This window comes from Drosophila simulans, chromosome X (genome assembly GCF_016746395.2).
Source record: "Drosophila simulans strain w501 chromosome X, Prin_Dsim_3.1, whole genome shotgun sequence".
NCBI classification, from domain to species: domain Eukaryota; kingdom Metazoa; phylum Arthropoda; class Insecta; order Diptera; family Drosophilidae; genus Drosophila; species Drosophila simulans.
The window spans coordinates 12,026,953-12,043,877 of NC_052525.2; the positions used below are offsets into that span (position 1 = coordinate 12,026,953).

Here is a 16,925-nt window from a genome sequence, read left to right on the forward strand (position 1 = left end):
TTCTCCCGCTCCCCCACAACACACACAACTCTCTTGCACTCTCTTTCTCTCTCTCCCTCTGTGGCAACAACCCCCGCGAGCGAAAGGGAAAGAAAGAGTGAGCGCGCCGGATGGAATGCAAAACAAGTGAGAAAGTTTCAGGCGGGTGTCTCAACTTGGAAAGTACCCGGTACTCACAATGGAACGAAAACGACAGTTTTAGTAGAGAGTAATGGAATTACTGCAAAGTTATAGTCACGACCTCCGCTTTAATTATATATTTTTATTATATTGTTTAATTATAGGTCAATTGTTTTGCAAGTGCACCTTAAGACTTGATTTAAACATATAATAAATATTGGATAACAACTAAGATATAAAAGCTTTATAGCGCATCGATATAATATACCTAGTTCGATACATCCTATGTAGTACAACATACCCTCGGAATCCACGGGTGCCGGGTATAACAACAAGCATTCGGATGCGGATACGGCACGTGCGGCGGCACCCACAACAGAGCGAACGAAATGGCAGCGGAGGGACGAGGAAGGACGGAAAGGATTCGAGAGAAGACTCGAAAGCACAACAACAGAGATGCGCGCTGCCACCCTGCGTTGCCGGTTTCCGGATTCTGCGCACAAAGGCAACTCACACAGTGAGGTCGAAAAGTTTATTTTTAGATAAAACCGAAAATAAATATGATGTTATAAAATTACAACTTAAATATGCAACTTAAATATGGATTTACTTTTCTTTTGTTCCGCGTGGTTTAAATTACCTTTAATCCCAATACTATTATGAAACAATAACATTAGGAATAAAAAATGCGATGGCCACTGACTTACAATGACGACTGTGTCCAAAATATTAGAGAGAGCGAGAGAGAGAAAAAGAGGAAACCGCTCGAGAGGCCGCATCAAAACGAAGAAAGCCGAGCTCAGCCGACCGAACACGAAGGATAGGATGAGCAACTCGCATAGCATACTATTGAGCGCGGCAACTCTGGATGTGGCACTTGTGTAATATTGGCAATTAACTAACTGAAAATGGGGTTGATTCCTGAATGCCAGCTGGGCAAAGAGGGGGGTGGAGTACCGGGGAGAGGATGCCTTAGATGGATGCTTGAAATCAGTAGAAATCTGATTAAGCATCAACTTTATTGCCTAATGACTTGCATTAAACTCGAAAGCAATTTGTTGTAAACAAAAATGTTAAGAACAATTTAAATTTTGTTTTCAAAATTAAAATCCCAAATATATGTATATGTTATATAATTAATTGAGCCGAAATAGAATTGCAAATAACAATCACAATAATAGTAATTTTAATATAATCTTCTGTTAACTAATTTAAATTTGCTATGCATTTTATAACTTTAAAACTTATTTGGAATTTAGCTTTAAAAACAACACCGATTTAAAATGGAAGTAATTACGTTGTACAAATGCGGAATTACAACATAATTTATGAAGGTGATATAATTCCATTAAACAATGTTTAATAAAGACGCAGTTTTCTGGAAAACGGTAGAGAATAAGAACGAGTCATGCAATTCATCAAGAGCCATGGCATTCCCACTCCACCTTTGACCCTGCCACCAATTAGCAGACGCCTGAAAACGAATTTTCCGCACCAGGTGGACGTCTCCGCCCAAAAGGATCCCTCAACTTGAAACATGTTTTTTTTTAGGGGGGGTTTTCGGACTGACAGACGTACGTTTCAATTATTTGGTGGCCCTCTCACGCGAGATGCTCCAAATTCGCATGCCACAACAACTGACCGTGGTCCAATAAATCATTTGATTTGTACACTTGCCCGCGGGCAGGGGCGGAGTTGGGAAAACGGGAAAGGGGGGCGACCAGGGGACCTGAACTCGTGGCACGTGGTGTGCGTGCCTTCCGGTGCTAAATCAAGGCGAACGCTTTCGAATTGTCTTACCTTTCGGTGGAGCCATGGACCCACCAATCCACCACCCATTTCAAATGGCGAAGCAACTGTAGTTAATATTTATGGCGATTTAATCTTCTCACTTGAGCGCTGCTCAGTTAAGTTTGATAGAGACGAACCCATGGGGGTCAGAGCTGCCCATCGCCCTGCATCTCCCCCATTTTCCTTCCGAATGACCCTTTTCGCTCACTTTTTTTTTGTTTACTGGTGCTGATCCTGGGAGCAGCTTTTCCAGCTCACAGTTTGTTTTGCGTGTCCATTTAATTTCCGCCTGGAATTGCTTAATCAAACACAGCACTGGGGATAAGCTTAACCCATACCCTTGAAACGACTCCGCCCCTGACATCCCAGCATATCTCCCCTTTTTTCCTCTGAACTGTGGACAAATCGCTTGAGTTTCATATGGACAAACGCCAAAGTTGGCTTAATGAGTAGTTTAGCTCATGTTCCCACAGCCATTCATGGACGGGGAAGTCATCTTTGGTGGGGGGGTTAGCTACATATATGAAAAGGTGCCGGGGGTGGTGGTTGCTGTGTGCTTGTGGGTTAAGCAAACAGCAATGTGCATTAGCAACAAATTGTTATTGTTGCCAGGCTAAAGGCGATAAGCAAAAAGTTAAACTTACTTTTGGGGCAAAGGAGTGGAGGAAATCCGAATACAAGAGGGGAAAGAAAGCAAATAGATGATGATATTCGTGAATATAACTCATTTTTATAAAACATTCCATAAATCACTTATAAGTTACACACAATGTGTCGAAAATATTGCGGCAAATTTAAGTATCTTAAAGATATCATATCATTCTAGAAGGTCTACAACTGCTTCAAGTCTTCAAAAACATTGAAATCGAATTTTCACTCCCTGCATTTCAGTGATTCAGCAGAAGTACTTCTACATTTCCCCCATGATTTTACTTTATCTAGCTAAACACATAATCTACCGACTTCCAACTCCATCCCCATTAAACGTATCCAGTGAAGTAGCAAATCGATGTGGAATGGAATTGGGCTTCAAGCTCTAATTTAAATTAATGACACACAACAATTGGGCACGCCCCGTATCAAGGCTTGTAGCGCCAGTTCTTTATTTTCAATTAAACAAATAGCTGAATTTGACATTTTTTGCTCGACAAAGGAATGGAAAGTTCAAAGAAAAAATCATAAACGGAAATAACAAGTCGATGGGAACGAAAAGAGGAGGAAAAACGCGATAAGAGCGATGACAGGCCATTCCCACCCCCCTTTTCGCCCCCCCTTTTCACTGAAGTTCTTATCGCGACGACATCGAGAATCCTGGTCGGGAACGTTGGAAGTGAAACAGGCTCTTGGCCTAGGCAAATGTTTACTTTCTCTCCTAACCACTCCTACCACTTCGTTTCCTTAAGGCGATTACTTGAATGTCCCGGAAAATGGAAACTTTGATAAAATGAACACATTGCAATTCAGTTCCATTCATGATTCAATTAGCCACAGACGAGTGAACTTCAGGGGGATAAACCAAAGCCCTTCCAAATTAGTTAAGATGTACTGCAAAAAAGAGGCCACCGATCATTTTAAGCACTTTAACTTTGAGTTAAACATAGACTTAAAATGCCACTCGTAGAGCTCTTCCAAACACTAAAACGTAACTGCAAGCTATACCAAGCATAACCGCAATTAGCAAATCCCTTGCAACATCAACAAAGATGACCAAGTTGGATTTAAACCCTAGATTAAGTGCAGCCAAGAATCCGACAAGCACTGACCAAGTACCCTCTGTCAGCGAATGTGCTGCGAAAAACGAGTACAAGTATCGAGTACCTGGGTACAGTCACCTGTCAGTTGTCAGTGTCAGATGCATTGTAAATTACAAGTTCATTTGCGACTGGCATTACATCCGCTTAAGCGTCTAAGCCATACCTTCTTACACGAAAACTTTGCCAAGCTGCATAAATTATGAGCCATCGCAGTGGAGCAGAGGTAGCAGCCGAAAGACAGAGAGGGACGGAGAAGGAGATGGAGCAGGATGGACTGTGGACAAGGTACAGTCACCGCTAATGGAACATAATGAGGAGCCATTAGCGAGTGTCGCGGCTAACTGTGCATTATGCACTTTTTGGCGCCAGCGAAGCGTTCAATTACTGTTTATGTACATTGCTTTTAGTGTGACTGTACCATGCTTTCAGTGTGGCTGCACTTCACACTACTATGCTCAAATCAACCGACACGAACCAAACTAATGAATGATCTGAGCGCCTCAAGCATCATTAACATCGCAGCTTCACTTTTCACGCTTTTATTTGATTAGTTCATCATTTATTATTATTAATTAATGGCGTTTCGCAGCGCTGGCTGTTTATTATTAACCATTATTTAACACCCCAAACAATAACAAATTTGACGCGATTATCATCATAATTGCGGATATGGTAAGAATTCAATTTGTTGTATGTTCTGCGCTGGGAAATCCTAACAAACATAATAAGCCACTCGATAACCAGTTTTATTTTGTATTTTTATTTCGGTTTTCGGGTTCAACTGCAATCCCCTATTAAGTTATGATGATGCTGCAAAAGTATTTTTAGACACTAATCCCACTTGAATGGGTTTATTGTTCGGTGAAAATTTGATGGGAATAAATGAGGAAAGTAAAACTAAACTGACTCAGCTGAAAGTTGTGTGCGATGAGTGGTGGCTAACCTTGAACTTATCAATCCATTCAGGATCCCCCACTGTTTTCACACCCATTTATTATCTTCATAGATAATAGTCATGCATAGTCTACCCAGTCGTTTTGCTTTAATATCTTTTGTTTTTAACTTATATGCATAGTTAATAAATTATTTGACTTCAAAATCAAAGAAGAATAATCAAGGTGAAAACCCAATTAAGTTCCACAGAACTTCGGCATGGATCGTCAGCCTTGAACTCTTGAACCTGCTGTTTCAACGCCTATTAATTGTGTTTAGAACTCACAAATCCATTGAGGAATTTTTCGGCAAACTTTTGCTACCGTTCTCGCACCGTACAACATCATCATGGGGATCTTCTTCATAGTCTGTGCTCTGTGCCCATCATCATCTGTTCGTCAGCATCCACTGATCCCAATCAACATCATTATCATCAACGCCGACTTTGATGCCCCTCAAGTTGTTTTGCCAGAATCGAGCGGCGACTTTTGTTGTAATGGCCCTCGAGTGAGGGCATTTTTTGGTTTTTGGATAGCCCCAAAGCACTCGAGCCAGCGAATCGCGAACCGGAACTCCGCAAAAGTGTTTTTCTCTTTGCATTTATCGCTTCTTTTTTTCGGTTTATGGTTCTATCTTTAATAGCAGACAGGCGCGGAGATCAGAGATTACTTTAAATAGATTAGAAGCATGGATCTAATTGAGGCCTGAATAATTAAATTTGTACATTAAAGTCGGGATCTACAAAACGAATGTAAAAAAACCTTTTTATCTGGGTCACTTACTATGTGTCACTCTTTAAAATACGTCTTTAAATATTGTATTATTGTATTTAACACATCAAATAGTTACACACATATATACTTTCAAATTGTTATAATAATTTGTTTTGAATAGAACTGTTTTATTAGAAAATGTTGCAGAATAACATTAAGTACTGCTATAAAAGGTTGAACCCATTGCTGCGTTGTAGCCAAAATTAGCTTAGCCGCAGCATTTTGACCAAGTGCCAAGTGGCATGTACTACGAAAATGCACCACTCAGCGGGTTGCAGACCAAAAACCACGACCACAGCCTCACCCACAATAAGAAACAAAAAATTTGTGAAAGAGGGCGGGCCTTGAGGGGTTTGAAAAACTATTCCAAAAACTGTTTGCTGGCCGCGTCTGCCTTTGGCTAATTAAACGGCCAAAGCAAACAAAAAAAAAAAAAATCTCAGTAAAGAAAAAAAATCGGCAAAAAAAAAAGGCAAGAAGACGTTGAACAGAAAACAATTAAAACCGAGCATGGAATGTTTGTCGGAGTGTGAGTGTTTGATGGCGGGGCTATAAAACCAAATCGCTCCAGCGGATTCGCCAGCAGTTGCCGTTCGATCGTTCCCAGATCGAGAATCCGCCACCATAATCTATCTATATATCATTATTTTTTTTTCAAGTGACTTGTGTGATCTGTGATTTTTGTTGAAAGCGCGAAAATGTTGCGACCTCTGTTGACCGTTGCCCTTGTGCTTTTCGGCTTTTCCTCGGCCATTTTGGCCGGTCGTCTTAGCCAGCGGTATTTGCCCACTCCGCAGGCGAGTCAGCTGCACTACCATGGTGTGAGTGGCCAAGGACACGCTCGTCCTGGCGCAGGACATTCCTTTGTAGGCGGCTCCAGCTTCCAGCGACAGCAACAGCCCCAAATTCCCATCGTGAGGAGCGATTATAACAGCGACGCCAATGGCAACTACAACTTCGGGTAAGTTTTTTTAAACTCGAAAATCGAATATTCATTCTATGAAACTAGTGAAGAAAACCGAACCATCGAATTCCATATAATTGAAGTTAGGTACTAATGGAGTCCTATCCTTTCTCAGTTTTGACACTGGTAATGGTATTCACCGCGATGAGACCGGTGAGTTCCGCGGAGGTTGGCCCCACGGATCGCTGGGTGTCCAGGGATCCTACTCATACACTGGGGATGATGGCAAGCAGTACACGGTGAACTACACGGCCGATAAGAACGGATTCCATGCCGAAGGTGCCCATCTACCCGTTTCTCCCTCGGTTCCCGCTGCTCCAGCTGGGTAAGATGTCAAATAAGTACTTAGTTACTATGATATAACAGATATAAAGAAAGGATAAAGTAATCCCAGCATCGGTGCTTGCTGAAATCTATCGATAATATCGAGATGCTTTTATCGATCGCATTGTCGATGCTACTTTCATTTCTTCCTTTGAAACCACTTTTGTTAGCTATGAATATTAATCCTTACTAAATCTCAGGCGCAGCTCTTATGGCGCTGGTGGATCTGGCTACCGTGGATCGGCTTCATCGCATGTCCCAGCTCCTGCTCCTGCCACCCGATATCTGCCACCAGGATATCGCCAGCGCAGGCACTACTAAGTGATATAATCGATGAGATGGACAGAAGCCTACGAGCCAGTAATCTGCTATTAACACTGTAAATTTCAATAAATTGACACTTCTTTTGGTAATTTTTGAAAACATTATTGTACTTGAATGATTTCTCCATAATCTGAATATTTAGAAGAGAGATTCTTTAAAACTAAATACGCCAGCAATTACAACAGATGCCCCTTGATCCCCATTAAAGTGCCTATCCAGCATTAATTTATAAACTATACACAAAAAACCATAGCGAAACACTACGACAATCGAGAAACCGCCTTTGTAGCTAATTTAAGTGAACAACTTCTGAGCTCCGCCCATAAAAAGGCTGCCAAAAGAACACACTGCCACGCCTCTTTGCTGTTCGCATTTTTTCTTTCTTTTTGTGGACTTTGACTTTTGGCCAAAAACCGAAATATAGTAAGTGCTCAATACAAAAGCACACAGACCCTTGATGGAAGGGGTGAATTAATATGCAGTTAAGCATTTGAGGTCTGCAATCAAAACAAGCCAAATCCCCGCTTTTGCCACGTTACAAACTTTTTTGCCCCCTTTTCGAGAAAAAAAGAAGAGTCGAAACTTTTTGGCCATTGTCGCCTGGCATTAATCATAAAAGTAAAGCCAACTTTTGCCAACGTCTGAGGCTCTGTTTATTTTTGTCTGCAACTTAAAGCTTTGAGTTAAGGACTCTTAAAAGACAAAATGAGGTGGCGAAACAGAACTTTAAAGGGGAAGGATAATGAGGTTTTCGGCTTAAAAGTTTAAAAAGAGAAATTGTATACCGTTGTGAACTTATTATTATTATTTTTTTACTAAACTGCTTTGTGACCCCTTACAGAATCAATAATGTACATACACATGTCATTAGTTAAATATAATTGGTTTAGATACTTTGTAAAAATGTTTAGGATCTTCTAGCTAAACAAAAAATGAATTACTTATTATTTAAAAGTTCTCAAAAGGTAGATATGAAAAAACCGCAGCCTTTTCAAATGTAAATGCTCCTTTACGATTTTCCCACCGCTTTTCCCTTGTTTTTCCCGCCCATTCTCCTCTTTACTGTCAAATTTCCTTCTCGCATTGTCTCTGAACTTTCTTCTCCTTTTCTCTTTTTTTCGGAATTGTTTTCGATGATTTTTCCCAGGCCATTCTTCTGTCTTCATCTTTCCTTTTCCTTTCTTTTTTTTTCTAACCGTCTCTTGGTCGTTTAGCATTCGCATTCCGTTTTAGCATTAATTAAAATTACACTGAATTGCTGTGGGGCATCAGGGGGATTCCCAGGAAAGGAGCAAGCGGCGGGGGGCTGTTGTCAGGGGGGGGGAAGGATGTTCTCATAAATTAAAGGCGCTTATGAATTTTATAAATTATTTTCCATGTTGCGGCCTCGCTTGGAAAGATGAACAATTGTTGGCGTTGAGAGCGGGGAAAATGCAGAAATGGCAAGTCTAGAATTCAGAGGAGACTCTAGCTCAGAAACACTCGAAAAAATTATTATAAATAATATGACGAAATATGAAGAATATTTAAATAAAATTAAGAAATATTGTTAAAATTGTTAATATGTTAGATTTAAAGAAATTAATAGGTAGTTAACATATTCCTAAAATTCGAATATCTTTCTAAGTGAGAAATAGTACATTTTAAAATTCAATATATAACTCACTTGAATTTTTTCAAGTGCACAAGGACCGGCCGTTATGAACAGGCATCGTTCCGAAAGCGCCCGAAAGTAGGCAGCGCTTATTGAATTTCATTAACATGTGAACTGGGTCTTCTATTTTCGGATGCCCCTCTTCTGAAGGGGGGACGGACGGGCAACTGCAATCATTTGCATGCATGTCTGTGCATGTTTAACTACATTTCCACCACCTCCGCCCCCGAAAAGCGAACTCACTTAATTTTATGCCAAAACAATGACACGCCATAAATTTAAACGGATTTGGCGTTGTGCCGCGAGCAAAAAAAAAATCAAGTTAGGCGAAGAAGCAACCCTTAAGGGGGGTTGCGGGGGCTTTCACAGTTCAGGGGTGTCGTTGTGTGGGAGATGGTGAGTTGGAGGGGGCAGGGTTGCAACGGGTGTACTGACATTTGCCAGAGGCAAAAACACACACACTTATGAGGCAGTTTTAATGCCAACAGAAAATCACACAAAATGGCAAATGGAAAACGTTTAAGAAAATTATCCATTGATCTGCACTTGTAAGTATTCTTCTAATTATTAAATAATAATATATAAAGAGTAATATATATAAATAATAATATCTATAAATAAATATATATAAATAATAATATCTATAAATAAATATATATAAATAATAATATATATAAATAAATATATATAAATAATAATATCTATAAATAAATATATATAAATAATAATATATATAAATAAATATATATAAATAATAATATATATAAATAATAATATATATAAATAATAATACATATAAATAATAATATATATAAATAATAATATATATAAATAATAATATATATAAATAATAATATATATAAATAATAATATATATAAATAATAATATATATAAATAATAATATATATAAATAGTAATATATATAAATAATAATATATATAAATAGTAATATATATAAATAATAATATATATAAATAGTAATAAATATAAATAATAATATATATAAATAATAATACATATAAATAATAATATATATAAATAATATATAATTAATATAGTTTTTTCTATATATTTAATAAGTGAATAATCCGTAGAAACTTAAATGCAATTCAAGAATCCTTGCACTTGGTCCTTAAACTTCAAGTTAAATACCTTACATATTATTGATATATTTGCTAATACTTCAGTTGTGGAATTTGGCTTAAAAAAATGCATTTTAAGCTTGAAGAAAATCATCAAATTAAAGCTTAAACTTGGACTTGCAAAACTTATTTGGCTACACCTGGGCATTATAATTGCGTGCAAATCCGCCCCGAGGAGAAATTGAGAAAAGCGAACCTTGCGTTTGTGTCAGTCAATTTCAATGTTAATCCACCTGTGTTTTTGTTGGCATGGATGTGCTGCGCCATGTGTGTGTGTTGATATTGATATGGCAGTTGCACGCACATTTTCCCCACTTTTCCCAGCCCCATCCCCTCCCCTTAGCAGTTACATTACTTAGCCTTAGCCAAAGCTTTTCGCCCGCTTTTCCCCCGCTTTTCCCCCACTTTTCCCCCAGTTTTCCTCCGCTTTTCCAACTCGGGTGAGTCATCTTCATTGGCAATGCGAGAACGTTGTTACCCGTCCCAGCGGACATCATTTTCATTAAAATTTTAATAGTCTGTGTGTGTTTGCCCCCCAGTTTTCCCTTCCCCCCGCCCACAGTGTGTAACACGTAATATTATAAATTTAGCAAGTTATGGGGGAAAATAAAGTGGCCTTTAGTTGTTGGACAAAAAAGAGGGAACACTCGCTTTGGCATTAAAAAAATATCGCATAAAAATATCTTGAAAATAGCGGCAGTCATTTTCTCACATATTTTACATAGATTAACCTTTTCTGTTTTGTACAAAAAAATAGGTTAACAACAACGTATATTCACAGTTCTTATGAATAAACTAAAAATATTACGAGCCAATTACAACCATATAAAAATGTAAAAAAAAAAGAAAAAAATGATTAAAAAAGTTTTTTCTGAAAACTCATATTAGTAAGTTAATATATGAAACGACGATTGCTATAAAAACTGAAAACCGTGTAATATGCACATTGGAACCGAGGAAACTATAAATCTACGCACACGCCACCTCGCATTCCCTCCCGAAATTTGCCGCCCCTCCCCCCTTTTTCCAATTCATTTCGAGGGGAAATAAATCGAAGCGAAATAAATAAAAAAAAAGAAAAAATAACAAGAAATTCCAATAAACTAATTTGCACAAAGCGTCGAGGAAACTTTTGGCAGCTGGTTGACGGGGGACTTTATGGACCAAAAGGGACGATTCGAGCTGCCCCCCCTTGCAATCTGCTTAACCAGCGCCCCCCGGCCCCCTTTTTTAGACCCCCAATCCCCGCCCCTGTTTTACTCATTCCCCCAAACTTTTACCAAGTATTTGCGTATGAATTTTAAGCAGCTGGAACAAATGCAGAGCCAATAAAAGGGATAAAATTGAAAAGCAGACAGCGCAGTCACAATCCCAAGGATATATGTATATATATAAATCCCTATCCCCAATACATATGTACAATTTGCATATGTGTGCGTTAACTGCTAACGGTATTCCCTGGTCGTAATTGTAACTTCTCGCCAGCCCCAAACCATGGGGCAAATATAAAATTTCTCGTGGAGCATCTCGTTGCGTATTTGGTATAATAAATTAGCCTCGCGTTTCGCATTATTGACTGGATTTTGAATAATAACACACAAAGGACCCTTCGTATGGATAAAGAAGGTGCAGCGACAGTATCCACGGGATACATGTAACTGTAGACCGGCGACAAATGGAGAATTCCACGCAGGACCTCCTACGAAAGTGAGCAGTTGTACACGGCAAGAAATCGGCACACACTTATAAGATTATTTGGCAAATACTTTAAAAGGTAGCTTAAGGAAATGAGTATTTCGCTAGTACACAAGCAAAAAATTTAATAAATTTCTTAGTGCGCAATGCTTTATTTCGCGCAGTGCATCACATTTCACCAGCACAAAGGCAGTGCCATGTAATACATTCCGAATGCTGCAATAGCGGACGGGGATGCCGAGAATTGGGGAGCTGGTGTTTTTTTTCTTTTTTTTTGGGGGGGGGGGGGGGCCTTCCCCACACAACTCAGCACAATTGCGCACATAAATTTAGTGCGCCAAATTATGCGGCGGGTGGCGTCGTGAAGGAAAAGGTGAAGTGAATGGAACACTCAAGTCAACGACATGACGCCGCGGATTCCACAAAAAGTTGGGAAAACTAAGCTGGCGCAAAATTAATTCAATAAGAAACATAATTACAAAACAAGTTGTTGAAGGAATTATTGAAGAAAGCAATGAGAAATGTATAAATTGACTTATTATTCAGTGCTAAATCCATGCAAATGTAATTTTTAGCGTAATTAAATTATAATTAAACCACATTTAAGCTCCAATCAAACCCATGTAGTTTATCGTATCCGTTTCCTTTTGTCATATTTTTTTATTATTTTTTTATATTTTTTTTTATTTATTTTTTTTTTTATATTTTTCACTTGCACACGTTTGCTTTTTCTCATGTGTGTTAGTTGGACAGCAGCCCACCCACTTTGCTACAGAACTTAGCCCATTTCTCCCCCATTTGTGCCACCTTACCACACCCTCCCACCCCTCCACGTAAGCCCCCCCCCCCCCCCCCCCCCCCCACACACACTTTTTAAACCTCTTTCCCAGACTCATTTGAATGTATTACAACAAGTTGGAAAATGTTGCAGAAAACTCTCCAAGCTAGAAAGCGAACCCAGAACGAATGTTGCCGACATGAATTATTTAGAGCGCCAACTGGGTTGAGGATGCCCCCATCCCCCATCTCACAGCCCCCAGCCACCTCCTTTATATTCACCAACCCTTCCCTCCTTTCGCTGCCACCCATGTGTGTGTTTGATTAAATTTGTAGGAGAAGTAGAGTAAGCTCCTTGAAGTTGTAGCAAGTTTTCGGGAACTTGACTCGGAAATTAACTCGTTTTATTGCGCCTTTTATGGAACTATTTTTGGGGCGTGGCGATGTGGTGGTGTGTTCCACTCGCAGCTACTTAATACTTGAGTTTTTACCTAGCAAGTGAAGCCTTCATTTCTCGCAGATTGCTGACTGACAAGGCAATTCCACGTTATTACCAACAATAATTCACACGCAACAAACGATGGGGGTGGGTGGTGGATTCAGCCCCTTTTCGGGGGTGGTGGCAATCAACAATTGTTGCATGAATGAAGCGAAAAGCGGACAGGACATTGAGGCTAATGATTGCCAGCGCACACAGATCACTGAGCACGGAAAATGCAGAGGGCTGGGGGCTTCCACCAGCTTCCAAGCACCCTAATGCTCAAAATTGTGCCATCAAAAATAATGCGTGGGCGGGAAATTTTACCCCGATGGCATCCAGAAAGGAATATTACGCACTTGCTGGCCCAAGATAACGCATTAGATGATGGAAATTATCCGGGACAATGGAAGAGCAAGCCTGTCGTCGGGTCATTGTGGTTCCCATGCTTGAAACTGGAGACTGGCGGAAGCACGGCCAGTGAAAGTGGGTGAAAGTCAAAGGTGAACATTGACAAATGAAGGCGCTCAAATGGCGCAGAAATTGAAATGAGCAAGTGCCTGCCTTCAGCCGAAAATAAAAAATAAACCAGGAATTATACGAATAAAAAATGATTCAACAGTCCTGTAAAAAAGTCATTAGTTGGGCTTAGTAAAAAGCGAAAATTGCACGGCATTTCAATTAATGAGGGGAATTTTAAGTTTAATTATGATAATTTATTTATGATAAAACATTTTTTCAAATTATTTGCTAGTTTACAGCCAATTTTCTGTAAATCCGTTTAAAAAATCAATCCCATTATTGATATTGATTATCCCAACAAATTGATAAGCATATTCCCATCAGGCTGAGGTCAATCGAATTTGAATAAAGTTCAATCAAAGTCAAATTTAATTCCCCCAAGCTAAACTGCCTGAAAATTGAGGTGTGTGCCCGATTATGTAAGCAATTTGAAAGTTCATTTTTCGATTGGGCACAACTACTTAAAGTGCCAACAAAATTTCCAAATGCCATTTGTTTGCCAACCCTGTATTATTCGGCTTGTTCCACTCATATTAGGGAAAATCGAATTGACAAGGACAGCCACAAGTGGTTGGGTTGATTTTAGGAGTGCCATGAGTCGGGGAAAATGGAAAATGGAAAATGGGGAAACATCGAGGGACTCCAACTCCGATTTCTGATTACTGAGAGTGCCCCTCACTTGGCAGCGATGTCACTGGGCGCCTGGGGGTGAATAAATCCAAATCCCGCGCCAACGGATTGCCGGATCCGTCTGCCGCACACCTGATAAATCCATCAAAAACCGGAAGCCGCAGAAGTGGAATGGCGAATTACACTGGCATTTTTCGAAAATTTGGGATGAGAAATACTAAAATTCAAATTGAAAATCTACTTTAATATGTTCTATCCGTTTTTTCATGTACCTTTTACTGCACATTTGAAATAGAAAGTTCATTAATAAATACAAAATGTAATCCAATACAGTAGCGAAGCAACCAAGCCAACGATTCGTAAGGGTATTAGAAATTCAACCATTTCCCAACACTTTTGCCATCCAACTTGTCCTGCTTATTTATTTATCAAGCGAACTGCGGCAGGTGAGGCAAAGTTTTGGATTGGACTTCCGCCTTTTTGGATTGGGATTCGGTTTCGCCAGGGGTATTACGTTTACTGTCCACGCAGCTTATCGAATCGGACAGCTGACAGTTGTAGAAGGAGCCACAAGCAGAATAGATGGATGGATGGATGGATTGGAGGATTCACGGGAGGATGGGAGCGATGATGAGGTAGCGATTTGAAGTGCTCTGCAGACAGAGACCGCAGCGTACTTAGACAACGTTTGCCGGCTGATAAATGGTTGCCTGTCACTTAGCCGCGTTCTTGATGGAGTACTAAGCCAAACATCCATCCAACCAACCAATCCAGCCACCCATCCTGCCAAACCCCACCCATTTAACCCACAGTAGCAGCGTTGGAACAGAAAAACTTGCCCGCAGGCGTGCTGAAAAATAAAACAAAGTTGAAGTTCCCCAAACGAGAAAATCTCGCATTAGTGAGCCTGAGCTTGAGGTTGGATTCGAGATGGAGTTTCAGGCCAGAGTTCGGACTTAAAGTTGAGGTGGAGATTGAGTAGCCGGCGGCTAGGTTCCGAATGGAAGCCATAAAAAGCTTATCTAAAGTTATTTCCTAAAATATAAAATCGCACCAGGACATCAACTATATATTTCTTAGATTGGCAAGTTCAAAAAATTCACTGCATACTTTTAGACATCATTAATAACAATTTTAGATGGATCGTTTACATTTTCAAACATGTTTTCAAATAAAATATCAGAACTGCGGCTCAAGATTTTATTTTTCAGCAATAATTTAGTTAATCGACTTAAAAGTGTCCACCTGCTGGCTGCTTTTTTTCTGCCAGAGCCTTATTAAGCAGTGACTTTAATTACGTTTAAATATTCATTAAGCCTGGCCCGGGGTCCTGGCCATTTGCAGCATTCTGCTTCGTAGCCGCCAGGTTCAATTTCAATTTAACTTTGTTATCGGCTGTGGCACCCCGGGGCCAGAGTGTTTTCGGCTGCCAAATCAAATTCGACGCCCAATTAAAATTCAATTTGTTGCGCGCCATTAATTAGATTCCCCCCCTGTCCCACTCGGGCAATGATGGATTTCGGGACTGCAGGAGGAGACTGAACTTTCTTCTAATAGCAACGAAAGCCACCTGAGACTTTGTATCCAACCCCCAACATTATGTAGCTATTAGACACCCGACCCGCCCAGTTATCTGTGTGCAAGTGTACCCACAGCCACTTTGATCAGTCTCGTCACCACCTGCAGCGAGCGGCGGCCCCACTAATTAGTGTGGCCGACGCTGCTGTTGACGCCGCTTTTTCCCTTGGACTCTGCAATTAGGTGTAATATATGCGCATAAATTGATGCGGCATGTGCAACATGTGGTGCTCGATTGGTATTTAAGTTTAAGCATATCTCACTTAAATACTAATTAAACGCATATTTATGTTGGGCATGACTCACCTGCTTCTGCAACGTGTTGGATAGCTCCTCCAGGCACTCCTTGCGCTCGAATCGCTCGAACTTGAAGCTATTGGAGCGGTACAGTTCGTTGTCCTCGCGTCGACGATTGCGGCACAGCCTTCGGGTGATTATGTTGCCACCACTGCCACTCAAACGGGGACTGCAAGCGAAATTATGGATAGAAATTTAGTCAGTTTGCTTAAATAAAAAAAAAATATACATCTTCTACAAGTTAGTTGCTTTTAGACCTCTTGAATTCTTCTTATATAAATGCTGATGGACTATTGCTGAATTAAGTCCCTGTTCGGGCGCCATCAACTTGATTTCTCTGCTGACGGTCGCTCTCCCCACCAGAGAACTGCAAGGGTGGCATTTTTTACCACTCGACTCACACCCAACAATTTTGTGTGCGGGTGCTACCCGCCACGCACATCGCGGGTACTTACAAACACACAGTATACATCTGCACATGTAGACAAGACACCCCGTTGTGCCCGCACACGAATCAATACGGTGACCTGCGTCGCGGGTGCCGATCATACTCGGCACCCATAACGGAGGGTAGAGAAGACAAACAGTCAGAAAAAGACAAATGCCTAAAAAGGGATGAGTGACAAAAGCACTTGTGGGTTTACCGTTAAACACATGGGTGTTTCCAAAAATACTCGGGTGTTTCGAAAAATACTCGGGTAATAGTCTCTATCAGTCTATCTACTCTTGTAGATAGTCGAGTCACAGACAAGATGCGTAACTCCATACGTTTTACACTCCATACGTTTACACACTATTCTTTCGGCGTGGCTCTAGACTTTGTCGAATACTTTGTAAAATATGCCCTTCATCTTATTATTATATTTTATTATAATTATATATATTATATTATATTTTATTATATTATATATTATAAATATATATATATATGTAATTTAATTATTATATATATATATATATATATATATATATACATATCTATCTATGAATCTATGTACATAATGTCACAAAATTCTTTTCAAAAATGAATTTATGCAAGAATATTTGTCATTAGAGTATTCAGCTAGCGACTTGTGAAAAATTAGTAAGGCAATGATTCGAAACGGGTGGCACCCGACATGAGCACGAAATTTTTCTTGGGTATTCCCTTTTACCCTTCATTTCTTAT

The 16,925-nt window shown here is 39.8% G+C and overlaps 2 protein-coding genes across 3 annotated transcripts in view; one reads left to right on the plus strand and one right to left on the minus strand.

The window, feature by feature from the left end:
• LOC6725786 overlaps positions 1–16,925 on the minus strand; it is a 52,201-nt gene that overhangs the window by 30,181 nt on the left and 5,095 nt on the right. For both annotated transcript variants that reach the window (XM_039297828.2, XR_006542123.1), the window contains exon 4: positions 15,767–15,926. In XM_039297828.2, coding sequence (XP_039153762.1) covers positions 15,767–15,926 — 160 coding nt within the window. The remainder of the gene's footprint in view (positions 1–15,766; positions 15,927–16,925) is intronic.
• On the plus strand, positions 5,920–7,076 carry LOC6740089 (endocuticle structural glycoprotein SgAbd-8). Its single transcript, XM_002076936.3, has 3 exons — positions 5,920–6,332; positions 6,451–6,660; positions 6,860–7,076. The coding sequence occupies exons 1-3, from the start codon at positions 6,070–6,072 to the stop codon at positions 6,978–6,980; spliced, it is 594 nt and encodes a 197-aa protein (XP_002076972.1). The 5' UTR covers positions 5,920–6,069; the 3' UTR covers positions 6,981–7,076.

Bases quoted from the DNA above. Each gene is read 5' to 3' on its own strand.
- LOC6740089 (XM_002076936.3), top strand. From the start codon at position 6,070: ATGTTGCGACCTCTGTTGACCGTTGCCCTTGTGCTTTTCGGCTTTTCC. The intron at 6,333-6,450 runs GTAAGTTTTTTT...ATCCTTTCTCAG, and splicing joins AATGGCAACTACAACTTCGG to TTTTGACACTGGTAATGGTA. The intron at 6,661-6,859 runs GTAAGATGTCAA...ACTAAATCTCAG, and splicing joins GTTCCCGCTGCTCCAGCTGG to GCGCAGCTCTTATGGCGCTG.